The following is a 27,375-nucleotide window of genomic DNA, read 5'->3' on the forward strand; positions in this document are numbered from 1 at the left end:
TGGAATATCTTTTCAACGAATACAGCACTTTTGATGGACAAGTTCTTAGGAATTTTTCTTTTTACGTTTATCTTCAGTGTTTCTGCAGAAAGTAAGAAATTATAAGACCAGAAATTTCATTGCTTTGATTTATGATCATTGATAAATAAATAATTTTTGATTAATAATAATTTATTCGATTAATATTTTAATCAATACACAACATTTTGTTAAATAACTTCACATCAATTGTTCAACTTATATTTTTATGTTATAGTCTTTTGTTCAAATTGGGTAAATTAAGTTATCTGAATGAAATGAATTTTATACAATTAATATGAATTATTTTTGTAATATTTTGTATTATGCTTTCAAAAATACAATGTATTTACATGAAGTATAATTGCATGTTTAAATTATGCAGTAAAATTATTTCAGTTTTATCGATGATTCGGTTTTTATAACTTGAAATTTGCAGATGTTCTGTGCCCATCATTAAACGAATCGGAAATTGTACTGCTGAAACTAGACGCATTTCCGTACTGCTTGGTAAAAGTGAAAACAGATAAGATAGAAACTGGATTTGAGCCTATTCAGAGTTTCGAAGGATACTGCAACAAAAATTATTTATCACATCTAGAATGGCAAAGAGATCTTTTTATCGACCCTTACATGAGTAATAGACAAAAGAATGCAACGTATTATATGGGATATAAAGCTTATGATGTAGACGTAAATTCTAGAACAATTACAGCTATATCAGATGGAATACTTCGTGTGGACAATCTTCATTGGGATTCTCGAATGAGCAACGAAAGTTCAGTCACATTTAATGATATAATGCAAACTACGAAATATTATCAAGGGCTACCAGAGCAGCTGTGTTTAGTGGGATTATCTGAAGATTTATCGAAGAATGTAAATACACAATATGGGGTTATTTGGGAAAGATGTACTATTCGCAAAACTAATGTATTCTATTGCAAAGCGCAACCTCTTAAAGTAGAAAATATTGATTTTGATCTTGATTCTGGTGGCTTCAAATGCCATACTGGATACGTAGGAAATTACTGTCAGATAGGTAAGCAATTTGCAATTGTTTGTTTGTTTTGGTATTTTCATTTTATTCAATAATTTCCTAATTAATCAGTTGATAATTTATGTGCAGCATTGCAAGAAATGTATAATTCAATGGACAACTTCTAAGCAAATTGAGAAGTGAAAGAATTATTTTAGAAATGAAAATTGAAATTTAAATATTATGGGTTATTTAAGGCTTTAAAATTGCTTTCAGATTTTGCTATTTTTGCCAGCTATTTGTTGATATTTATGTTTTAATTATTTTATTTATGAACTTAATTTCATTATTAATTTTTAAATTCTAGAAGTTGATAGTTGTCTAAATAAAGGTTGCAGTGGAAATGGACAGTGTTTTGTTGGAAATGACAAGGTTTATTGCAAGTGCTTCTCTGGCAATGAAGGACCATATTGTGAAAGTAATAATAATAACAACAACAATAATAATAAATGTGTAAATTATGCTATGCTGTTTATTAATAGATTGCATAATTTTAAGGTACAGTGGATGCTTGTTCAAATGTAAACTGCAATAATCGTGGAACATGCGAAGTTAAAAACTTTTTTCCAGTGTGCAACTGTACTGATGAAATGTATGAAGGAGCGTTCTGCGAACGGCGTAAGTTTAGCAGCCATTTATACTTACTACTGCTTGATTAAAAATGAAATAAATGCATAAATTTTTATTTGAATATATTTAAGCAGCCATATATGTATATATATATATCTGCAAACATTAAGTTTTGAATAAAAAATCATTAACCTAAAATTTATGATAACTTAATGTTTTTTTTCATTTGAGAAAGAAGTGTAATTTCAAAGTTTAGTTGTGAATTTTTTTTACTTGTTCTGAATTTCAACATGTTTGACATTTAGGTGTTGATTGCATTTAAATATATGTCATTAATGCTTTATTTCAGGTGTTTCGAATAAACATCTTTTCGAAGAAGTTAGCATTATGAATTTTCAAAGTATGATAAATTCATTCGACTGATATTTGATGCTTTCTGCATTTTAAAAATTAATTCACATAATTTTAATATTTATTGTTGTTCATTTATTTTATTTACGATGTTTATTAAAAATAAAATTTATTTTAAAATGATCTTTAATTCGTACATTTTGGCTGTTGTTTTCAACTTCTGAGCGCACAATTTTACCCACTGTTCGTTAAGTTACGGGACAATAAAAATTTATAAATGGAAAAAGTGGAACAGGATAAAATTACAAATTTTCACCAGCTGAAGTTTGTTGGAAAATTGTTCAATGCTTACAAGATTGCAGAATTACAATTTAACTGAATTCCTTCTTTGCAGTCGTGAACTGCTAACTGAAATAGCGTGAAAGAAGAAAACAAGCGACCGATTTCAAAGTGAATAAATAAATAAAATAATAAATAGTTTGGTTGTGATAAATTAAAAGATAACTGAATTGAATAAAAACAAACAGTTTGGCTTCCAATATCAACAGATGTGCATTTTCAGTCGATAATGTCAATAATAGTCATAATAGAGCAAAATCAAAAAATATTCGCACGTTCTAATCTTTGAAAAGCACGTGCCGTATTGTTTGACAAATTTATTATTAATTTTAAAATCAATTTGCAAAATGTATTTTTTTTCTAAAAAAAATGTTTATTAACAAAACGAATTCATAAAAACGTAAAGATTTTCAAGTGCATCAATCTCAATTTTACCGTATATTTTACTTAAATGGTATGAGCATACTGTAACTGTAGCGGCTAGTTTTTTAGTTTAGTTTAGTGTAGTTTTTTTTTCAGTTTGTCGAAAGATAAAACGGTGCATGCACGTGTTGCATGAAAAATGGATAAAAAAATCTTAAAGAGAGAAAAACCGTATCTTCATGAATTCGAAGCGAAAATCAAAGGTGGGCTGCTGCTGCTGTATTTGTATTCGAATTAATGACTAGCAATTTTTAATTGTGAATTTGTTTTCTTTTTCTTTTCGATTAGTTCACTGTAGCTGTTTGGCTCATCAAGCCGGGGTTTTCATATCGTCATTTTAATGTATGCTTCGCTTAAGTTAGTTAGTGGTAATTTTGATTTGGCCAGTTGGGAGGAATTCGATGCGCTTGTGTTGTGTTTTTGAAAATTTTCATATTTTCAGCGGCATTTGTGATTTAGTTGCTTCGGCCAGGGGGTCAATTGTGCCTCTCTATTCAAAGCAACAACTGTTTCGTAGTGGTGTCTGGTTTTTGAACGCGATCGCTGCGAAAGCCTGTGTTCAGTTTGTATAAAAAGCAGACGCAGTATATACTTGTGTGTTCGCGTTTCAGTGCACGCGCGCGTGCGCATCTTTTTTCCCACTCATTTCAGCTTGAGATAGTTTGTTCAGCTTTTTGACTTTTCACAATTCCACAATCCGATAAGAATTGCATGCTTTGTTTTTCTTTTGGGTGATTTATTTATTTCTTTTGCCGATTAGCATGGCTCTGTGCGGTCTCACTTCCAATCGCCTTGCCTGCCTGGATCCGGATGTCAGCTATACACAAGGTAAGCTGCATTGCACGCAGGTGTTCAATTGTTTATTTATTATTTATTCTGTTTTACAATTTTTACTATTTATTATTGCTGCATGTTCACTTTTGCTTCTTCTTCTCCTTCTTCAGAGCTTTTCGAATAATTTGCACGGACGAAATCGTCTGATATTCGCTTTTATTATCTTTTCTTTTCGTTTCATCGTTCAGTGTTGGTTGGTTGGTTGAATCTTTTCTGCTGTTGTTGCTTTGTTCCAAGTTTTGAAAATTTCCATCTTTTTTTTTTTCAAATTTCTTGCAGTTCAGTGTTTTTCTTCTGTTTGTATTCTCTAATTTTTTTACAATGTAATTTTGACATTTCAAACGATGCTTCATCAAATTAAAATTCCAATGTTAGTGTTTGTTTTTGTGTTTGTATGTGTGAGTCATTGTGGATGTTGAAGGTTAATTTCCACTGAAGCCGTTTATTATTAGCATTATTATTCATCCCCAATCAATGTATGCTAATGTTTTTTCCTTTGTGCCAGTTGAAATGAGTTTCAACTGAAGCGTTGCTTATTTATTTGATGAATAAGCCGATATTGATTATTTTACAAAGTATTTATTAAATAGTTCCAACGACTGCCCATCATTTTGGGCTTTATTTTTTGTTCAGTCAACTACTTTATTTCAACTATCGGCTAGATTTGTATTTGCATTTATTCGACTTTGTGAGTTTTGCAAATACAGGGCCGGAATAGTTTCGTTCATTAACTTGAAGAATGTGAGGAAGAGTATAATTTCCTTTTTAGATGTGGTGATTGTATTGTGCTTAATAATAATAATAATATATGTAGATTGCAAGTTTTGTGTGAATGTTCTAAAAAAGAAAGCCTTAAAATATTTTTTTTTCTTGGCTAAAATATATGTCAGTGATTTGTTGAATACTTTTTTTGGAAACATATTTATAATAATGCTGTAGGGCAAAAGGAAATTGAATTTTAAAATTTTAAAACGTAATAATATTGCACTTTGATTGCTACTTTTGAAATGGCCACTTGGCAATAAAATTGGTTAGAGAAGAAGAAGAAGAAGAAGAAGAAGTTGTCGGCAAGTGTAGCGCAATTTGGACCATTGCAACCAAATGCCACTTAATTTCATTACTCTTCTTGAATGTGTGTCTTTTTATTTTGTTGGTTTTCTATTTTTAACTTTCTTTAGAAATTCGAATGCAATTTTTGGAGCAGATGAAATGCTTGGATGGCCGCACGGAAAGCCAGCTAATGCTGTTGCTAGAATTGCAGGATTATTGTCGCAAACGGGCTGAGATCGAAACTGATTATTCGAAAAATTTGGACAAACTGCACCGACAAATTGTTTCACGTCACAAAACAGAAAAACAAAAGTAAAAAAAATATTTTTTTTACATTTATTTATTTCAACTTTTGCAATTTTAGACGTGAAAATTGGACTCAGTTTTCCAGTTATAACATGTGGAAAATGTTCGTTGAAGACACAAAAATAGAGTCGCGCAATCGATCCGTTGTTGCAGATTTATTCAACAATCACATCGCTGTCAAAATAGCTTTTCTATCCGAACAAATGCAACGAATTACCAAACGGGTATGTGCTTCATTCCTCGTTTGCAGAATTTTATTTATTTATTTATTTATTTTTGGAAATATATTTTTCCGCGATGCGAATTAGCAAGATTATTTGCATTTTTATGTTCGCATCAAAATGGTGCTAAAATTGTTTTAGAAAAATATGAAAAATTCCACAACTTTTGAATTTCTGGCATTCAACAAAATGCGATGCGACAGTTTTCATTATCTCCACTTTGTGTGTGTGTGTGTGTGTGTGTGTGTGATTCATATCATCATTTTGTCCTTGAACTATTATAAAAGCAGACATTTGCAAATATTATTTTTACCAAATCGATGATGACTGATATATTTGGAAAAAGTAGAAATACAAACAGTTGAAGTGAGAGGAGAAAAAGAGCGACAGTAAACAATGAATTTTACCGATTTTCAAGATTGAATCATCTATAAAGTACACAAATTTGCAAATTATTCGGAACAGTTGTATTTATAGTTCGGCTTAAAAAGATAACGATTGATTAGATATTTTTTCATTTCCGTGCAGTTCAGTAGTGCTTTAGGGCTGTGTAAAGTTTATTTTCACGAGCGATGTGCATTTTTTCAGGTTTATTGGCATCATTTACGCTAAAGTGGTATAATTTGTTAATTATTTTATTTATCTTTAAGCATTTGCAAAACAATTTCAATTCACTCAAGTCAAATGGAATAATTGTTTTCATCAATTTCTTTTCAGTGCAAAGAAATTGGTACTCTTTGTCATGGGGAAATTTTGCGTGTTCTCGGCGAATTGCACACGGTATATGATGATAATGATATGCGTTTGATTTCGTGTAAATATAATTTTTTTTTCTTTTCTCATTTTCAGGCAATGAAAACATATCAACTGTGCTATGCGGCCGGATGCAATGCTGAATTCAAATTCAGAGCGGCTGAAATGCAGAAGATGCGTTTCGAAGAATCGTGGCCGAAGAAGATCGGTTGTCGCAGGCACAAACTTTTAGAAAAGGCTTACGAGCGAGTAAGTCGAAAAATAAAACCACCCACGGGATATTATATATTATTAAATGGAATAAATTTTTTTTTCTGTTGTGTTTTAGAAACAAGCGAAATATGTGGAATTCCAGTTGAAAGCACTCACCGCTCGCAACGAGTATTTGTTGTGTGTGGATGCGGCGAATGCGGCTTTGCACAAATATTTTGCCGACGATTTGTCCGACATAATTGATGTAATAATTTTCATATTTTGAATGACGAAATTCATTTTGTTTTGTTTTCTGTTGTTTCAGTGCATGGATATTGGATTGCAATCTTCTCTCAAGCAGATTATCAATATTTTAATCGATGCGCGACAGGTGATTGTCGGCTCAGAGCTGCGGTCGGTCGATGCGTACAGGCAGTGGTGTCAAAAATTGGATTCACGCGCAGACAAGCAGCGCTTTTTGGAAAACAATTATTCAGTATTTGTACTTCCAAGAAGATTTGAATTTCGTCCTCGCAACGGTGACGACGTGAAACAAGTCAGCGCGCAGAAGCCAATACAAGACGAATTGGTGCAACGTTATTGGCAGCTCCATCAACGGCTGGTACAATTGAAAACGGAAAGTGAAGAGGTGAATGGAAAAATAGCGATTAACTGATTAATTAATTAATCGATTAATTTCAACAAAGTTATGGAAAACATTGGAAACTGCCGAAAAGGCGATTGTCGATTTGCAATTGCAGCCTGTCGTCAATGTTGGCGAACATTTTTCCATTGCCAACAGCTATACGTTGAGAAACAATTCTTGCCGTGAGCCGGATGCAGTTTTGCAGAAACGGAAGCAAGATTTGCACGAAATTGAAGAATTCTATATCCAAGTAATTGGAGAAAGATGACAAATTGAATGCAAATTTTTAAATGTTGTTGTTGTTGAAGAAGTTGCAGCACTTTTTGCTGAACGGCAATTTGATTAGCCGCTTGGATGCGCGCTTTCACACGATCAAAACGGCTCTGGGTGTGGTTCCAAGTCGCAATTCCACCGAATCCACCCCGACGGACAACAGTCCGTCGCGGCGCAGTTCTGAAACCGCCTTCGCAAGAGTCAAGTCGGCCGAAGTGGTGAATGTGGAAAACGGCCCCGCGGCGTTGCCGTCGACGGTACCGTCGAAGCCCCGGCGCAAGCGGATCGGCGCCTCTGTCGACCCGGAGACTCGGATTCGTCTTTTCGGCGGCAGTTTGGAAGAGTACGTCGAATTGACCGGCCAAGAGATCCCGTTGATCATTCGCAGCTGCGTGCGCATGTTGAGTCTATTTGGCCTGCATCATCAGGGTGTATTTCGAGTTAGCGGGTCGCAGATTGAAATCAACGCTTTCAAGGATGCTTTTGAACGCGGTATGGGATGTTTTGTTAATTATTTATTGTTTTTTTTTAACAAATTTTATAGGTGAGGATCCGTTGTCCGATGTGACCGATGCCAGTGATGTCAATTCGGTTGCTGGTGTGCTGAAATTGTACTTTCGTGAATTGAGAGAACCACTGTTTCCGTTTTTCATGTTCGATCAATTTGTTGAATGCGCTTGTAACTTTTATTCCACTATATTATATTATTATTTTACGATTTCAAATCACAAATTTTTGCATCGGGTTTCAGGTTTGGAAAGTCGTGAAGAATTTATTAAGAAATTGCGAGAATTGGTCCAAACTCTTCCGCGACCGGTGTTTGTCGTCATGCGCTACTTATTTGCTTTTCTTAATCAGTAAAAATCATACTGTGAATTAATTATTCAAGTATCAATGCAGGTGATGGGTACTTGTTTTTTTCTTTTTACTTTTTAGTCTTTCCGAATTCAGCGATGAAAATATGATGGACCCGTACAATTTGGCCATATGCTTTGGTCCAACTTTACTGCCCATACCCGAGTCGAAGGATCAAGTTTTCTACCATAACCACGTTAATGAATTGATGCGCAATTTGATAGTTTTTCATGATTCTATTTTTCCCAACGACGGTGGTATCGTCTACGAGAAATACCTTCTCACGGATAAAGGTGACGACGACGACGATATTTTGGTGATTGAAGACGATGACATGATTTCCAGTGTTAATGGGCCTGGTACTTTTGCTAACGTTAACGGTGAACATGTGTCGAAATTGAACACTGAAACAAAGTTGAAAAGAAATGATCACAGCCATACTAATGATGATGACGGTGCAAAGCAGTCAGCTTTTGATTTAATGGTGAACGGTTGTAACAACAACAACAACAACAACAACAATGAGGAAGAAGCCATGGCACAACGTCGTTCGTTCGACTTTAGCCGAACAGTTGCAAATGTGGATTGTGCAGAATCACAGCAACACAACATTGCTGGATTGTTGGCCAATGTTGGCAAAGTATCGACTTCTTCAGAATCGGATGCGATGTCTACTTTCAACGATAATATAAGCGATATCAACAACAGGTAATTATTGTAATTGCATTTGTATTTTTTGCTAACAAAAAATTATCCATTTGATTGGATTTTACTTCGAATGTTCAGATACTCCACTCCCGGCAGAAATGCATCATCAGCGGTGACACAGCCGGATTCGTTGGCTTTGACTTCACCATGTTCATTTTCTTCAACGTTTTACGAATCGTTGGATATTGAAAGTCCAACGCTAGACGACGACGACAACAATAGCAACAACAACAACGACCAAACAACACTGTCTAATAATAAAAATGGTGGTGGTTCCGCTGCTGGTGCTGCTGAACTGAAGGGTCACGTTGAAGCAGTGTATGCGAGTATTGCCCATGCACGGGTTCCCACGAAAGCGACAACCTACAAACGGCTCTCTTTGAACACGTACACAGCTTCGTCTCTGTCGGAAAGACAACCGGGCTTGGTTCAGTTGCAAAGTTCGAAAACTTTATCACCGCAGTCTCTTCAAGAAATACAATCCGAACTGAAAGCGGTTTTGAATTCTTTGGCCACGTTTACTATGCAACAGCAGCAACAGTTGATGTCGTCCGATGTGCACCAAATGGAACCACAACCGACGACAAATTGGCAACTCGCAATGGATCCCGATCAACGGCATTTCCGACCGGGCGGTGGCACCGTGACGTCGTCGTCTAGTAGCTCATTGGATCCCAAGCTGTTGACACCGGATTTGGTGAAAAATCTTCCCGCGGCCGCCGCGGCTGCGGCTGCGGCAGCTGCTGCCGCCAGCGGTGCCAAAGGTGGTGGTGGCGGTGGAGCGGGTTCATTTCCGAACATGCTTCGAGCGGAAGATGTTGCCGGTGTGCAAGCTGAGCTGACCAAAGGCACCGACAGTGGCACTTCGGCTGAACAATTTGCACAGAGTGGTCAGTCGACGTTGCGAAAGTCCAGCGTGTCGCCGTTGTCGATTCAGCAGTCCGAGTTGGCTTCATTTCCATACATTGACGGTGATTTGACCAACAAGCCCCAGTTGTCTCGTTCCGTCAAGCCACCCGTGCCCAAGAAGCCGCCTCTTCATTGTATTGCTTCGGCGGCGGCGACTGGATCGGCAGGATCTCAGTTGTCCTGAGATTATTATTCTGTTATTATTATTATTATTATTTGTTTTGTTGTTCTCTCACAACTCCTCTGTGTGTATGTGTGTGTGTGTGTGTTGAAAATAGCACAATTAGCAAGTAATCAAACAACACGTTCCTCTTTCTTCTTTTTTCTGTATCTTGCTACAATGGCAGGGAGAGAAGCTGCTGCTGCTGCTGCTGTATGGTATTATTCTCTTCTTTTTTCTTCTCTTCTTTCTTTTAGCGTTTGTTTCACACGTGCGCATATTTATCGATGATTCTATGCCACGTCACATAGGATTTTATTACTACTTCTCACTCGTATATTATGAATATTCATTTCATTAAGACTATATATATATATATTACTTAAGGTAAGAGAAGAAGAAAAATAACATTTTCAAAAAATATAAATAACTGTGTGCAGTTTTTCAGTTGAATAAAGCAAAGAATGGCACTGAACGAATGAATGGAACATGCATGCATCTACATGTCTACGTGTACATCATGCACGCAGAAATATTTCCTTTTACAATAATAATGGTGGACGATGTGATTTTGTTTTTTTTTGTTGATTACTTTTCTTAATTACTTGTTTTGAATATGCCATTTGAGAGATGCTGTTTCTTTTTTCTTTTTTTTTTTGGTAATTTTGTTGCACTTGTTGAATTACAGATTGCGAATAATAAATCAGTCAATAAATATGAATAAATATATGTATCGACGGTGTTCGTCGGTCGCCGGTATGTATTCCTTATCCAGGTACTGTGTTCGGTTGGCGTCGAGGTCGTCAGAAGCTCCGTACCAACGACTGGCACAGTTGGCGAAACTTTTATCCGAAACATCTTTGCACTGTTGTGGCGGTGGTTGTCCGAATTGCATTTGGCTGTCCGCAACCGACCAAGTACTGAAACTGTGCGACGGTTTGGAGCCGAAAGTATGCAAACGCATGATCAACGAAAATGTGGAAAACAGCGCCATACGAATATTCTTGTTGTCGGAATTGGAAACGAAATCCAACGATGCCCGAGACAAAATTTGAATATCGCTGTAAGAGAACGTACTTAACAACCCCGAGGTGTGTTCGTTGTACAAATTCATCGTTGTAGAAATAAATTGCTGTAGTTTCAATTGTTCACTCTGTCACAAGGCTGCAGGTATTTATTTATTTGTTTGTTTGTTTTTTTGTATTCATTTAATTATTGTATACAGGCTGTATAATTGGCGAGGTGTAGGAAGATGTTCTGTGATTGAATTGCGCACAATGGAAAGTGAAAGAAATTTTAGTGCATTTATGATGAAATGAAGATGCTGTTTTAGAACAATTAGATGGCCATCTGAGATGGTAATTACATTTTCAATTCACTGTTCATTAGAATTATGTCAAATCATGTTATCAAAGTTGCATATATGTATATATATTTTTTTTTTCATCACTTTCTTTGAACAGCAAATTTGACATGTTTTAAATAATAGTTAAAAATGAGCAATTTTCAATTTCTAGGGATGAATTGTTTTGAAATTGCTTTCTTGATTTATGAATGAACAATCAAACCAACACTTGACGAACGGATTTATTTTTCTTATCAGTGAAATTATACTTGCACTGAAGGTATTTCAATATTATGGCCACTGATTTTGATGAATGGAAATGGCAAAATGTTGTTCGCAAAAGTGAACAACTTTTTGTCACTTTGCAAATTTGATGAATCCAATTCATTGCCGTAGAGCGAACGAAATAGATCGACGTCATCGGTTGAAATATATTTGCAGCTGTTGCTGTCATGGTGATCAAATTTGCAAATGTTTGCCAATTTGAGAGGCTGTGTCGTGCAAATGGGAAAACTTTGCAAAATTTACTCGACGAAAAAATTTTTCACCGACAACACTTTCAGTTGCTCTTAGTGCACCATTTTCAACGTTAAGTTTGAAATATTTTTTTTCTTTTGATAAATGTTAAAATGGTATTTCTTTTTTTTTCAATTTTGATAAACCCCGAAAAGAAAACCTTACAATTATAATGAAAATGAGGTACATTGTAATGGTTTGAATTACTGTAGTTGTTTAAATTTGCAACATTCAACAGTTGATGGAAATGTACTTTGAGAAAGTGAACGTTTAAAATGGAACAACAGTCAATCAAACAAATATACGTTTGATAAATATTTGAACTGTATATGTATATATTTAGTGCAATTTTCACTTCAGTGACTGATTAATAATACTTGATGAATTTATTCCATTTGTTACTTGTGTAATACTTGATCGAAGATTGCGATGTATACGGAAAGGTACAGAAAGAAGTTCAGAAAAAGTAAAAGACAATTGGAAAATGAAATGAACTTTTTCTTTTTCGGTCCGAAACTTCAACACTAGATAAACTGATGGGATAGATGATGAAGCATGTATAAGATTGCATGGGATGAATGCAGTTTTCATGCAGAGATCATCAGTATCTGTAGTAGTTTTGTTTGAATGGTCCAGTTTTATTCACTCCCAAATATTCCGCTTGGGCATCTGTCAGTTCGGTTAAATTTGCTCCAAAGAATGGCAGATGCAAGCTTGCCACGTATTCGTCTGAAACAATCTCGTTTTTATGGTCACGTTATACTTGTTGGCGTTCGACGTGATCAAAGAATTTATTGTTACCCATTTTTTTCGGCATGAGATAAACATCCTTCTTGTAACGTCCACGTTGCGAAGTGAACAACTCGATCAAAGCTAAGATCTGAAAAAGAAATATTTCCATACAAACGACAAATTCTGCGATTCATTTACCTGTGTAGTGGCGGTTATTGAAATCACAAGCGACGGAACACACGAACAGCTAGGGCATACTTGACGTCCCTGAATGTTAATTTCAATACTGGCGATTACTTGGGATTAATCATTTTTTTTTCTTTTACCTGTGCAAGAAGAACTAGACGTTTTCCGTTTGGCCATATAATATGATCAACCTGCAGTCGCAAGCGTTCCCAAGTCAAATCTTTAGTGCGCAACGATGGAACGTCGATTACTGTATTCGAACGACCCATGTTGCACAATATGCAACCGCTTTTCATTTGATTCATCAAATTTCTGGTCACCACGTGCTGATTGCTTGTGCAAGTGATGACAATGTCGACTTGCTGGGCTACGTCTTCCAGTCGCACAACTCGGAATCCTTCCATGCACGCTTGCAAGGCGCATATTGGATCAATTTCTGTTACAACAACATTCACGCCCAGACCTTTCAACGCATTCGACACACCTTTGCCTATCTTAAAGAAAAGAATTTTCGTTAATTTGAGTGATTTTCAAAATTATTTTTCAAAATTCAATTCCAAATGCAAACAAACATCATCGAATTCGTCGTGCATTTATTATCGTCGTTAATATGAAGTTGAATGATTCAATAAAAATTTGGGACAAATTTAAAAATTTTGAATTATCACTTGAAAATCCCATTATGTTACGGTATCGAATAAATCAAGTCAAATTAGTCGTAACGAAGAAGAAGAAGAATGGTGCCGTGCGCGAGTTGTTGCCGTGGACTCGACGACGACGACGACATTTTCACCTACCAATTTTGCAGATTAAAAACTACAAGGTAAGTTATTGTTTTATATTTTTTCTGTATTTGTTTTCATTTTTCTCTGCATAAATTGGCAATCAGGTTGACGTTGAATTTTTGAAATTTCCATTTCTTTTCCTACGTTATGTGTGCATTCGGCTTTGCACCCATCTCGTATTGCACCTTATCTGTCTGTTGTTGTAATTAAGATGATGTGAAAAAGGGGTTTTCCGATTAGTTAGTTAATGAAAGGGAAATTGTTTGATATGAGAAAGGCTTGCTTCTTTTGTTGTTGGTTTGAGCATAATTATTTAAAATGAATAGAAATTTGAAAATGTTTTCATTTCAACTTACATCTCCGTATCCACAAATGACAGCCTGCTTTCCACCGAGCATCGAATCGGTGGTTCTTTTGAGACAGTCGATGATACTTTCACGGCACGAATAGACGCTGTCGAATCGTGCTTTGAGCACTGAATCGTTGATGTTCATGGCCGGCGCGGCGAGTTGTTCCGTTTTCGACATACTGTAGAGGCGGTGGACGCCGTGCAAACTCTCTTCGACAATTCCCTTCAACTGGGCGAATACTGTCGGGTAGGTTTTTGCCACGTAGCTGGTCATATCGCCTCCATCGTCGACAATCTAATGGATCAAATCAATTCAATTCAATAGTCGACTTGGTGGGTTTCCCCTTTTGATCTATTTGAGATACGTATCGTATGCAAATTTTTTTCTTTTCAATCGCTACTTTCAAAAGTCTTCTACTACTACTACTACTACTACTACTACTACTACTATTGAGTTGGATTTGAAATGCAAAATTCAGTTATTCCTTGGGTGAAAAATTTCAAAAGTAAACGTTGGTTTGTAAAGAAAAGTCGATTTGAACATGTTTAAGGGCATCGTAATTTGTGTTGTGAAGAGTGTTATTTAAAATTTAAAAGTTTAAAATCAATCACACTGATCACAGTCGAATAGCTGTGATATTACGTTACCAGATTTGGTCGCCAATGACCAGCGCTGACGCATTTATCTATGCACCACCAAAATTCTTCCTCAGTTTCGCCTTCCCAAGCAAAAATTGGAATATTCTCATTTGCCAAAGCTGCTGCCACTTCGTCCTGAAATTAGTAGAGAAATTTGAATTGTTTCGTTTTCGTATACTTTTTCTCCTTGTTCGAACTTTGCTCAGCATTGGATCATTATTACTTGAGTAGAATAAATGTTGCAAGCACACCATCGAACTGAAGCGCCCAGTTGAATCAGTGTACGAATTAGTACCTGAATTTTGAGGGGAAAGAAAAGTTAATTTTAAAATGATAAATATAGTCATAAAATATACCCCAGTTTGTGCAGTAATGTGAGTGCATCCGACAATTTGGGCGTTTTTTAGCGGTTTTTCTGCACCGACTCTTTCTAGCAGAGTCATCATTCCCGGCATTTCTGAATGCGAGCATTTTAATTAATTAAATTCTTTTTTTTTCTCCAAAATTAAAACTACCTTGTTCGGCAATTTCAATCTCTTTTCGGCCATATTTAGCGATGGTTAAATTTCGAACGCAAAAATCTTCAAATCCAGATTCTGTACGCTGAAGAAGTAGTAGTAGATTTTTTTTTCGAAATCATATTTATAAAAAAATTTCAAAGATATACTTTAACTGAAATTCGTGGCGATGCTTCTTGTAGATCTTCGTCGGATTCACTTTCGCAAGCTTAAAAATGAAATGATTTTTTTTGAAATTATTTCTAATTGATCAAATGAGCATTTTGAGAAATTAAATTGCAAGAAAAAAACATATTCAGATGATAAAAATCAATAATAATAATAATAATATGTGTTATATTTAGCAGTTGATTAGTGTTGAATAGTTATTGTAAAGATATAGCTGACGCGGGGAGGGGGGGAAATTGAATTGTCCGCCGTCAGTGAAGCAAGCGGTTTTGTAATAATAATAATAATAATAATAAGAGATTATGGAGACGAAGAAAAGTGATTGTCTGATTATAATTTTTTCATTTGATCGTTTGAACAACTTGAATTATGTTCATCCATCAGCGGCAATAATTGAATTATATTTTACTTTTGTAAAAGAGAGTTGATTGAAATTTTCAAGCTCAATTGGCACAGTGAAAATTCATTGACATTATTATTAATTATTATGCTGGAATTGTTTTACAAAACAGAAGAGAAAAAGAACAAGTGAAAGGTTCTTATTTCGTTTCATATTTTATTTCAACAATGAAAAATTGTTTGAACAAATACATTATGCAAATTAGGAATGGTGATTGTTTTGAAACTTGCCTTTGAATTTCGTTGGATTGGTGTTGTTCATTTTTGTTGAGAGAAAAGGGATTACTGTAGAATTTAATCGAGCCGAGTTGGAAGAAAATGGGCGCAAAACGGACAAGTGAAAAAAATCTAACCGGACGACCGATAAGAATGTGTGTGTGTGTGAGAGAGATTGAGGGAAGCATAAAAATTAAACACCAGCAACACTGCTGCTTCTTTGATGATGAAATAAATAAATAAATAAATAAATAATAATAATAATCGGTTGTGTCCAGATTTGGAAAATTAATAATTGATGAAAATTGTTTGTTTCTCGTAATGCGGTTGTGCAACTGACTGTTGATTGGTTGGTTGGAAAATTATTATTATTATGTATTTTTTTTATTCCACAGCGGACATTGATGAACTTATCAATTGAAAAATTCTCTTTCGGTCGCTGCTCAGCGCCGAGCTACGGGTGACACTTTTTATTTTTTCGCTCGTCAAACCCATGCAAATTGCTCTATGCAAATTTTTCACCGAATGATCTTGTCGAAAATGGCCGACAAGCATAATTGTATTTTCTCCATTCACGTTACAATTGACAAAGATAAAAAACAAAACAAAACAAAAATTGCAATTATTCACTTTTGGTAAAAATCAATAAATTCAATTTAAATGGCAGATATCAATTTTTCCAGTCAAACTTGCTTTGGTGGAATAATGGCAATTGAAATTTTGCTTAAACTTTTGTTTCCTCTACCATTTATGAATATATTTTTTGTTGTTTTTTCCTTCACCATTTGAACACAATAATTGAAAAAAAAAAGATTTATATACGAGGAAGTGAAAACGGAACGGAAGAAATTATTATTATTATTATTATTATTGTTATTGTCAGTTTTTAAATGGTGAATGTAAAATTTACAAAATTCTGTAATTGAATGTGTACTACTTTTTTTCCAATTTGGTTATTTTTCAAAGAAAAACTTGACAATTTTTGTATTTATAATCACAATAATTTTTACATTTTAATTAATCGAATATGGTGAATATTTTTTTTCTTTTGAATTTTGTTGTGAAAAGAAATTTTTCAATGTGTGAAATATTATTAAAATTGTAACAAATTTTACAATTGGGACATGCTGCAAGCTGGCTGGCAGAGTAGCAACGATAATATATATCAATAGATGGAAAAAAAAGTTCACTACTACGAAACAAATCATTAGTTGAGATGACAGTTTTGGCACTTTTTTTATATTTTATTTATTTTCATTAAAAATGTTATCGTCAAATGATGTAATTTATCAGAATATTTTATTTACCGATCGGATCAAGCAGAGAAGAAAAAAAAATTCATATCAAATTTATTCAGCATTTTATATTATTTTTTGTTTTCTCATTACTTGACGTGTTCATGATTATCTTATTATTTTTTTCTTCTTCTATTCTCACTTCACAATGCTTCAACTTGATAATTTTTGTTTGATTATTACTTATGAAGTTGGTTGAATATTTGAACATTATATACTTCAGAAAAAAAATATACATGTATGAATGGTTTATTTAAAAAAAACAGTTCACTAATGTTCATTTAATAATTTTGGAATTATTTTTCTGAAAAAAATTGTTTCATCTTTGTTGCAAGAGACCAAATTGAAGACATTTTGTACAACAGTTCAATTTGTTCTAGTCAATTGTAGTTCAATTAATTTCTACTGTCGAAAGAATAATTTTTTTTCGAAAAATTGAAAATTTTATCCGTAATTATTAAGGAAAAAATGGAATAATAATAAGCATTGTTGTTGTTAGTGGTGGTTGAAAAAGCTGATGCATTTCATTTTTTGTTAAGGGAATATTTTACTTGTTTTTCTATTTATTTAAATTTCTACCATCATAAGTATAACATCGAAACAAAAAAAAGTGCAACACGTACGAACTGTAGATGGAATTTTTCTGCTGACATCGTCGACGATTATAGTTGGCACGACGTGCGTTGCGGCAGATCCAGTAGTAGTGGTGGTGGTGGTGGATGCAGATGTAGAAGATGATGAAGTTGGTTTGCAGATTTTATTACCACCACTATTACCATTATCACTTCCATCACCGTCGGTTACTGTTGTTAGCAGGGAAGATCTGTCGAATTGGATACTCGGCTTTCTTGCCGCATATCGATCACAGTGGGAAGAATTGTGCTGCTGCTGCTGCTGATGATGATGATGATGATGATGACGATGATTGTCCGCAGTGCAGTAGGGAGCAGTTTCTGCTGTTTGATATCCATTTTCACTTTTTTTCGATGTCATCATTTAAATTATTATAATAATTATTATGTCTTTTTTTCATTCGGTGAATACTTTTTTGTTGTTGAAAATGAAAATGCAAACTTTTTTACACAGCATTTCACTACTCACCAGTGCGCCGAGAAAAGTGCAATGAGAAGCGTCGCTTTCGACGATAACTAGCGTAAGAACAACAAGGTGGCGCTGTTATCATGTCAATATTATTATTTGTTATTCCCTTGCTGCTTCCAATTTTTCTTCTTCTTTATTATTATTAATTTTTTTTAAAATAATTATCAAATTTGATAATTGATCTACTTTTGTATTATGATGACTTGTTCTCATCGTCTATCCGATGCAATATTGTCATTGATGTCAAATCGATTTTCCACTTTCATCATTACAATCTATCCATCTATCTATTTATATGCATTATTGTTGTTGTTGTTCGAACTCTTCATGTTCTGCAGGTTTTTCTTGTTCTCTTAATATTCAAAATGTGATGCAGCGAATTGTTGACAACAATGATCATCTTGAAAATAATTTTCATTTTTCCATCATTTTGCCAACCAACTAACAGACGCGAGTTTTGCTAATGACACCCCTGGGCAATATGCTAATTTTAAATACTATTTTCAATTTATTATTTTCACGTTGGGGTGGAATGGAAAATTCATTCGGTTTTAGTTTATTTGAGAAAATGAAAGTGGAAAAAAATTTTTTTTTTCATATTTGATTTTTTTTACATTTTTAATAACAAGTACTCCACAACGTCCACTGGCAATGTGAACGGCAAAAATATTGATCTATCTGTATATTCATATTTCGTGTAAGCCTATTTTTTATTTACGAACAGCGGCGGCATGTATAAGTGAGATAAATTTCCAGTGGCAGTTTGAATAGCGGTGATGAAAAATGTCCATTTAGCCTCGTGATCAATTGAAACAATTTTTCCAAAATAGCTATTTATTCGTTTATTCATAGTCATTTTGTTTCTTTTTTTAAACATAAATTTTCATAATTTATCAATGAAATAATGCTAATGTGTGGTGTTTGTTGTTGAAGTGTTGAAATTTTCACATCAAAGCAGCAGCATATTCGAATATGAAAACTGGTCTTTACAACAAAATATGAAGCAGCAAAATGGTCGTTTAATAATAGTACTTATTTTATGTATTTATAAATTGAACGTGGCCTGAATTTTATCTTGGTGCGTGCGTGTTGAAGCAATCATATATATATAAAGTGAAATAATATTTATATTATTGTTCAATTGGTCATTATGTTTGAGAAATTTAATTTAAATTGGATTTTCGTCATCTCGAGCAAATTGCTTTTCGAGTTAGAGTTGCAAAATAATGCTGGCGATTGGAAAAGGAGAGAAAAATTGATTTTTTTTTCTTGTGTAATTTGCAAATTATATTATTTTTGGCATCGTAGAAGCGATTTGATGTGAAAGAAGAACAAACGCACGCAGTTTTATTATTTCACTTTATGCTTCTATTCTCATCTTCTCTGAGGTGTTATTTTTATTTATTAACTTTAAGAATTGAATATCTAGGAATGGAATTTGTTGATTGGTATTTTTTCTAAAAATAGAATATTGATAACAGCGGATTATTTTCAATTTATATTCAATTTGTGGGATTATTATTTTTCCATCTTGAGCTTTTTCAATAGACGAATTAATTAATCCTGATCCAACTACGGACATCAGCATCAATCAATTAGTTGAAATAATAGAAATGTTATTACTTTTTTTTTTGAATTTTATTTATATGTTTGTTTTTATCAAGCAATTTTGAACAGTCAAATTGTATTGAAACGAAAGATAACAGAAATGTTGAAGCAGAGAAATAAGTTGAGTGTGTGTGTGTGTGCTCCAATGTGCAATGTCAAAAAACGCCTTGGGCGCTCAGAGCTTTTCCAATTTTTAAGGCATCTCATTATTTGATTGGTCAGTTTGTTTTGGTTATTTGCTTTGTTTCATTTTCTTTTTCCTTAGCATGCAAACGGTGGCAGGATCAATTTATACTGGCAAATTTGTAGAACTGGAGGGCGGATTCGTTTTCAATTCTGTACCGACATTGTTCGACTTGTTCTGCGATTTGAATATATTGGTGAAATATATGCTTCGTCGTTGTGCATAAATTGGTTTCTCTTTCGGTTGGTCAATTTGTAAGCTTGTCGTCGATAAATTCGTCGGGCGTGTCCATCCCATACGACGACTGTTCTGTTGTTGTTGTTGTTGTTCTTTAGCTGCAAGTTGTGATTGGGTTAAAATATAGTTCCATTTTTCAGACAGTCGCGTTTCCATGGAATTCATTTCTTCTCTTTTGCTGTTATTTTTCGCTAATGATGCTGGTTGTGGGATTTGATCAATTTTAGCGCTTTCGTACATCGAAACTGCTCGATGCTGTTGTCGTTCCGCTTTGTGATTTTCTTCAGCTTCTTCTTCTTCTTCTTCTTCTTCTTCTTTCGACTTCTGATCGCCCGATACGTGATTGCTTGTCAATTTCTCTTTACTACCGGCTCTGCTTGTATCATATCCCTTGGTCGAAAGTACCATTTCCGTACTTTCTGATTTCTGATTTACTGGACCTTTTTTGCGCCAATCCGAATTATTTGCCCAATTTCCATGCCAGATGATATTTCTAGCCTTTTCAACGCCGTATTCTTTTCGATAATCCATATATTTACGATAGAGATTCTAGATTGATTGATTTTCAATTTTATCCACAACCGCTAATCAATCAATTAATTAATTAATTAATTTTACCTTCCAATTGGTCAAGGCTAATTTTCTCTGTTGAGCTCTTGTTTTACGAAATTGCTTGATAACCATAAGGCCACGTTTTTCCATCCCTGTGTCGCGATCTTCGCCCATTTTTATGGAATAATTCAACTGAAATTGGGCCAATTTCTCTTTGCTGTAATACCTTTCCAAGCGGATCACCATTTCAGCCAACTGAAATATGAAAATGAAAACTTCATTTCGTATTATTTCATTTTTGAAATTACCTGAAATCGCCACGCTTTTTCCGCCTGTGAAATGATTGTCGTATACGTGTTGCCCATCATTGCGAGCAGCATGTTGATCAGCATGATGGGCATGACGACCAAATAGCATATGAACAAAATTTTCAACAACACTGAATAATATGAGCATTCCAATTGTTCGTACTGAAATAATCATTTTGATAAGTGGACATTTCATATGCGGAGAGCAATCACCTCATAGCCGCCCATGGCAGCACGGAACAATGTCAGTATAGTTTCACCGTAGGTGGTGTAGGAGGATTTTTTCTCTCTGCCAGAAATACTGCAATAGTTCAATTCTTGCAATTCGATCATATTTTGACCCAACACGTTGAACACTAGATTGAATTTAAGAAAAATTAAATAAATGGCACAATTAATATGTTGTTAAATTTTCTTTTTCAATCTAATGAAAATGCTCAACTATGATGCGATGAATTTCAACATTGAACCAAAAGAAAAAACAACCATCTTACCTAATCCGAATGAAAGCAAAAACACCGACGACAGCAAAGCGAAACGCATCATATCTCCTGTAATCATGCTGTATATGATGTGAACGAATGGTCCAGTTAAAATTGAAGCTCTAAATAATGAATTAATCATTAAAATTTTGAATATTATTGAACAAGATTATTACTAAGAAGATATGCTACTTGATAAATTTGCTTGTCCAGTGGTTTACGAGAAGAGAAAAAAATTTCAATGGTGCTGGTAAATAATTGGAATAAGTTACCTGGCAAAGTAGAGAAGCATCATCCAAGAGCTGGGCGCTACCAAAACCAACAGCACTTCTTCAACGTTGACGTAGCCGAGCACGCGGCAGGGAATGCACAAAATGACGAGCACATTTTCAATGAGGAAAACAATTTTGACAAACGAATTGCGCTGTAGAAAAATAACGAAAAAAATTTGAATTTTTTCTTCTTCTTATTATTATTTTTGTTTTTTATGAAAAATCAACAAATTGAAATCGTACGAATGCAAGCAAGTAGTAATTGAAGCCTTGCATCAGCATTTCGGCAAAGCACTGGTAAAATATGAATACAAGACTTCCCGTGACAGTAGTGGCTTCTGCAACGGCACGACATATGCCGTATATTCCTGAATAGTCAAAAAATCGGCCATCAGTTGGGCGCAAATAAATCGCTGCCGATAAGGAGCATAAGTGTAGCACAAACATAATTGCCCAGCGGAACAAATGTCGCTGAAATAGAATTCTCATATTTTTATGTTAGTGAATTTTATAACTTTTCCTCACCCATCCAAAATTTCTCCACTTGTCTGCCAACAGTCGTTGCACTACATCCCCTTGGACCATTTCTGTGTGATCTGCAGTATTGCCTTGGATGATGTTCATCAACGCGGAATCCCAATCTATATTATGAATGCGTGGATTTTTCCAAAAAAAAACAACAAACAAACCAAAACAACAGTTAATTTTATTTATTACTTGTGGAACCGTCAGCGTTGATGGTATCCAGTGCAGCCAGCGGATACGCGGAAACGGTGATATCTGAAAATCGCCAAAATTCCTAAAAATTTATTCAAACTTAGAAAAAAGGTCAATTTTGAAAAATGTAATTGTATCAAAGATCATTTTATGTATGAAACGAAAAAAAAATATTTATTTACCACTCCGGATAATTCGAGCATTTCTTCGAAAATTTCCTTTCTTCCAAGTCTAGTGGCTAGTGAAAGGGGTGTGCAACCAGAACCATTTACAATAGTTGTATCTGCGGGCTTTTTCGAATGGCGAACAGCGTACGTGTACATGGCCAAAAATTGAAATCAGTTATTATTATTAATATTATTATTAAACAAACGCATCGAGATTTTCTTACTATACTGTTGTGAATAACGCACATGTGAAGCACCGTATTTCCATAGGTATCTTGAGCATTTGGATCGGCATTGAAATCAATGAGCGCGTCGTAAATATCTTTATTGCCAAAACTGGCTGCAAACGCTAGTGGATATTCTCCAAAGTAAGCCAAACCTGATATTATTTATAAACGCGACAATTATCACAAAATGACAGTTTGTTCAATTGATTGATTTAGTTTATAAATATACATGTATGTATGTATAAATTCCAAAGCTACCTTCATATTGTGTAGATTCTTTTGCGGCGCTGGTGCCATTTTCATTCGGCCAGAAAAATCTTCCCGTTGCACGCTGTACCGCACTGGCTCCACACTGCAACAACAAGCAGGCTGTGTCATAGTCATTGTGCAAAATTGCCAGATGTAAGCAGCTTTGTCCTGGAGAAGTGAATTGGTGAAAGCGTTGAGTGAAAATAATACTTGTCAAAATGAAGTAAAATAAACAAAAGCAAACAATTTCTTGTTTATCAAAACAACTCACCGTACATTTCTTCATCTTCGTATATGTCGAGAGATAGATGCGGATATTCGCAAATTAATATTCGAGCAATTTCAGCTGATCGTTGTTCGTTGCTTGACAAAAGCAGGTGGGCCAGAGTTTCTCCTTTCACCTGAATTTCATTTTTTAAAAAACAATTTTCTACAGTATATTTTCCCTTTCACTTACCCCTCTTCGATTCAATTTCCACAGTGCTTGATGTTCTTGAAATTGAATACTTTGCATAATTTCTTGATCTTTGTCTTCTTTTTCAGCATTTTCATTCAAATTTGTACTCTGTAATGAAAAATAAAAATAGCGCCTAACTAGGAACAAACCAGAAATTCATTCCATTGTCTCTAATGTGTACAAAATTTAAATGAAAATTTTTTAAAACAGTGACGAAATTTTTTCATAATTGCCATGGAAACAACTCTTGGTACTCCCGTACAACTTCAGCGCGTTATGGACGCTAGATTTAGCAGATGTTATTATCACAATGGCTTATTTCTATTCTCTCTCTCTCTGTTCACTGTAAAATCAATACAGCTAGTTGAAGGTGAAGAAAAACCAGATCACGCGGTAAAGTCGAATTTAAATTTTTAAGCTGCACTGCTTCCATTTGTTTCCAAATCCCACCCGCCTTTATTTCCGCCTCCACTTGAAATTTCTGCTTCAATTGCAAGCTGAAATGTGTGCACACTAGCACAGCACCACTTTACCGTGGTCTCTTGTTTTCTCATTATTGTTCAACATTGGTCTATATTTCTTTTTTCTATTCGATGATTTGAATGATTTTAAATTTTAAAATTGAAATTTTTCAACTACATACAGTTGGCATAAAAGAAACATAAAATTTAAATATAATAACAGTTTAATATTGGGATGAAAAAACAACCACTGATAGATAAATTTGTAAACTTTTTTTGAGCTCTTTTTGCAATCAAAAAAGCACACCTTTTATTAAAAGTGATGATTTTCCTTTTTTATACTTTATGATCTTTATCTGTATAGTACTGTATAGCCATAATAATTAGAATAACTGTTATTTTATTTAAAAAATTTTTTCAAACTTAAAACTTTTCCATAAATAATTCATTTATGTTATTGTTAGCTGATTGAAATAGCTCTTTTTTTCTGTGAATATTATAGAAATATAAAAAGGATAGATTTTTCTTGTTTTTTTTTGATAGAATTATTTTCAACTTGGTCGATGGTAAGTAATTACATTTGAACAAACAAAAGCATCTGTTTCATCTGTAGAGAAATAAACACACCGTGTAAAAATATCTTGTTTATATATATTCATATATTGATATGCACAAATTTTTTCTACATTAACTTTTGATAGATTTACAAAATGGGTAGCTGATATTTCACAACTGAATTTGAATGACTCTGTTGAATCAGGCAATTTCTGAAGATCCAAGTGTTCTTACAATGTCTGAATAATTATTGCACTGTTCAATCAGAAATGAATTTAATTTCAAAATTGTTCCTCAAACGGTAAACACGTGGCAAAGTAAATTTATAATTTCATTTCATGCTTTATAATTTCACTGCTTAATTGATTTTTTGGTCTTTCGGTGCTTAATTTTATTCAGCTTACTGAATTGTGATAATTATGAAACAACAAGAACGAATGAAACTTTCACAAGTGCGTTTAAATTTATTGACAAACTTTCCGGTATTCATTTGTTGGAACCTTCTTTGAAATTCATGATGTTGAAATAATTTTTCGAATAAACAATATACCAAATGAAGAGAAGAGCGCTTGGCCAGTGGAATGAATATTTGCAACGTAATGGATCGTAATGGGCATGTGATTTAATGATTACTCAATTCAACGTCATTCAATAAATATTATCCTTATCGAATTTGAAATTAACTCATTTTTTTTGTTTGTCTGATTTTATGGGAAAAATGCTCTCCTTTTTTTCCCCTTAAAAAATACTTGTCATGTGAACAATTGAGATTCAACTTCTCAAATTCAACATTCTGTCGTGTAGATTAGCCTTTGTTTTTGGTCGATATGTGGGATTCTATTAATAAATATAGTTCAGTTGAAATTGTACGTATGTGTAAAACAAAATATTGAAGTGGAATATTACTATTATTATTATTATTATTATTATAAGCTAATTCGGTTGAACGTGTACTGCAAGAGTTGATCGGCAATTTAGAGCTGTTTCATGGCATATTTATAAGCAAATAGAAATGCATTAATATTTAAATATGATCGTTGAATTGGACAAGTAAACAATCGATGACCACCATTCATTCAAAAGTATAAAGTTGCTGATGGCTAATTTTGTGAATTGGTTTTCTATTTATAAATAGTTTCCGGTGGGTAATACAAAATAAATAGAGATGAATCGAAAAAAAAGTAGCAAATAATAAAATAGATTTAAAAAAAATTATTATTACCATAAATTTACGCCATTTGATGTAGTCAATTTCACGAACAATCTCGGGGTGTTGTCCTTCGTTGTGCAGCATGGGGACGATTTTTTCCTCCGCAAAGCGCAATACTCCATCACGACCTTCTTGTTCGTAAATTTCAATTAAAGATCCAGCTATAAAAATGAAATATCCAATGATGAATTTAAAAAAAAACAGTTAAAAAAAGATAGCGCGAGAAATGATAGAAATTACGTACGCTTTTTGCGTTGCAGCCATTTGTAGATGTTGTTACGTTCATATTCACGTGATAAATTTGTCCACTTGCTGTCCGGGTCGGCTGGTTTGCGGTCATGATAGCGCTTCCAAAAGAACCTCATTAAATGTATCCGACGAGAAGAACGACCTGTAGGCGCTTGTTGCCGGCACTTTTCTCCTTGAGCATTTCCCAACCCAAATGGGTATCACTTGGTCAGTGTCCGAAGGGCTGGATGATTGGCGCCAACAAACTAGCGGCGGCGCCACCAAGGCTGGTGGTGGTGGTGGTGGTGGTGGGGATGTTGATGTCGACTGCTTCGGTGCATCAGCTTCGGCCGCTTTGAATTTTGAAAAACTGAAAATTTCCAACTGTCCACTACTACTAGTATTATCCGGCCGAGAAAGTTGCACGCAGTGCATCAAGTGCGCAGCGGAAAATTGAAATTTCCCGTCAACATCGACGAAATGCGCGGCGCCAGTAGTCAAGGGAACCAACCAAACGCCGAGTTTTCAACCTCTGCCGCTTGTTAGCGGTGCTTGTGCTTCAACTTTGTATTATTACATTGAATAATACAATGGAGAAATAAGCTCCACTGACAACCGCATGCGGATCGATCGCTAGCACCGACTAGCCAGCTATAACTTCAAATCTCGTCGTCGCTGAGGTAATATCAATTTTATTGACTCGCTGCTGGTCAGTCAGTCGACTCTGCTGCTTCCATAGTTGCTGCTAAAGCTTTTCGTGACGAGTGTCGTCAAGCCGCTTCCCATTATTATTGTCATCTAAATGTCATTTAAATAGCATTTAAATTTTTCAAAAAGGATAATACAACAACTACTTGTGTTATTATTATTATTATTATTATTATTATTATAGAATAAATACTATATTTTTCCTCTTCAATCTATTTATTTATTTATTTTCCTTTTCTCTTCAACGTCGTCAACATTTGTTATTGGAAAATTTAATTTTTTTAACATTTAAAAATCTATTCTTTAAAAAAAATTAATATATATCCTGTCGATATTTAATATTTATTTATTTTTCTTACAACAAATTCAAAATGCCCAGAAAAATTTGACACTGATTAATTAATTAATTGAATCAAACCAGGCCGACCATTGAACGAACGAACATTGTTCGATTTAAAATTTCTTGCTGCTTTTTAATGCATATTTTCATCTGATCGATTGTTCTTACTTTCACTTGCAAAAATTATAATTTAATTACTGATTTCCCTTTTTTTTGTTTTCTTCTCCATCTCGTTCAAATTTTTGCATCAAACTAACTATGCGCATCATTACTAGAATGGATAATCGGCTTTTGACAATTAGCTATCAATTGTTTGTTTGTTTGTTTGTTTGTTTGTTTGTTTACACTTTTACACTGATTTGTTCACTTTTTTCAACTATTAATCTTCTAACCAATTAATTATGTGACATTTATACAGATTTTAATCCAAGATTCAGAGATTTTCTTCTTGACTAATTTTTATGTAAAATAACAAAAAAAGATGTGTGTATATATAGAATTGTTGTTTGTCATTAGT

The 27,375-nt window shown here is 34.2% G+C and overlaps 6 protein-coding genes across 6 annotated transcripts; 2 read left to right on the top strand and 4 right to left on the bottom strand.

Moving 5' to 3' along the window:
- Window positions 1–33: 33 nt before the first annotated feature.
- Tsp_03918 (hypothetical protein) lies at window positions 34–2,050 on the top strand. Its single transcript, XM_003374680.1, has 4 exons — window positions 34–91; window positions 458–1,060; window positions 1,556–1,675; window positions 1,977–2,050. The coding sequence occupies exons 1-4, from the start codon at window positions 34–36 to the stop codon at window positions 2,048–2,050; spliced, it is 855 nt and encodes a 284-aa protein (XP_003374728.1).
- A 4,982-nt stretch (window positions 2,051–7,032) lies between these two features.
- On the top strand, window positions 7,033–8,582 carry Tsp_03919 (SLIT-ROBO Rho GTPase-activating protein 1). Its single transcript, XM_003374681.1, has 4 exons — window positions 7,033–7,507; window positions 7,560–7,694; window positions 7,767–7,872; window positions 7,952–8,582. The coding sequence occupies exons 1-4, from the start codon at window positions 7,033–7,035 to the stop codon at window positions 8,580–8,582; spliced, it is 1,347 nt and encodes a 448-aa protein (XP_003374729.1).
- Window positions 8,583–10,350: 1,768 nt separating this feature from the next.
- Window positions 10,351–10,761, bottom strand: Tsp_03920 (hypothetical protein). Its single transcript, XM_003374682.1, has one exon. The coding sequence runs from the start codon at window positions 10,759–10,761 to the stop codon at window positions 10,351–10,353; it is 411 nt and encodes a 136-aa protein (XP_003374730.1).
- A 1,348-nt stretch (window positions 10,762–12,109) lies between these two features.
- Window positions 12,110–14,654, bottom strand: Tsp_03921 (adenosylhomocysteinase). Its single transcript, XM_003374683.1, has 8 exons — window positions 14,556–14,654; window positions 14,423–14,494; window positions 14,209–14,334; window positions 13,568–13,855; window positions 12,567–12,920; window positions 12,439–12,507; window positions 12,310–12,388; window positions 12,110–12,237 (listed from the first exon to the last, which is right to left on the bottom strand). Exons 1-8 carry the CDS (start codon window positions 14,652–14,654, stop codon window positions 12,110–12,112), a joined length of 1,215 nt encoding a protein of 404 aa, XP_003374731.1.
- Window positions 14,655–17,091: 2,437 nt separating this feature from the next.
- Tsp_03922 (serine/threonine-protein kinase PknD) lies at window positions 17,092–18,752 on the bottom strand. Its single transcript, XM_003374684.1, has 3 exons — window positions 18,615–18,752; window positions 17,419–17,686; window positions 17,092–17,099 (listed from the first exon to the last, which is right to left on the bottom strand). The coding sequence occupies exons 1-3, from the start codon at window positions 18,750–18,752 to the stop codon at window positions 17,092–17,094; spliced, it is 414 nt and encodes a 137-aa protein (XP_003374732.1).
- Window positions 18,753–19,793: 1,041 nt separating this feature from the next.
- On the bottom strand, window positions 19,794–25,947 carry Tsp_03923 (transient-receptor-potential calcium channel protein). Its single transcript, XM_003374685.1, has 16 exons — window positions 25,827–25,947; window positions 25,634–25,743; window positions 24,396–24,584; window positions 23,357–23,464; window positions 23,171–23,300; window positions 22,909–23,067; window positions 22,648–22,802; window positions 22,065–22,319; window positions 21,783–22,010; window positions 21,540–21,691; window positions 21,280–21,389; window positions 20,999–21,141; window positions 20,786–20,947; window positions 20,544–20,732; window positions 20,294–20,474; window positions 19,794–20,023 (listed from the first exon to the last, which is right to left on the bottom strand). Exons 1-16 carry the CDS (start codon window positions 25,945–25,947, stop codon window positions 19,794–19,796), a joined length of 2,622 nt encoding a protein of 873 aa, XP_003374733.1.
- Window positions 25,948–27,375: the final 1,428 nt, after the last annotated feature.

This window comes from Trichinella spiralis, assembly GCF_000181795.1.
Source record: "Trichinella spiralis strain ISS 195 chromosome Unknown Scfld5, whole genome shotgun sequence".
In the NCBI taxonomy this organism is placed as follows: domain Eukaryota; kingdom Metazoa; phylum Nematoda; class Enoplea; order Trichinellida; family Trichinellidae; genus Trichinella; species Trichinella spiralis.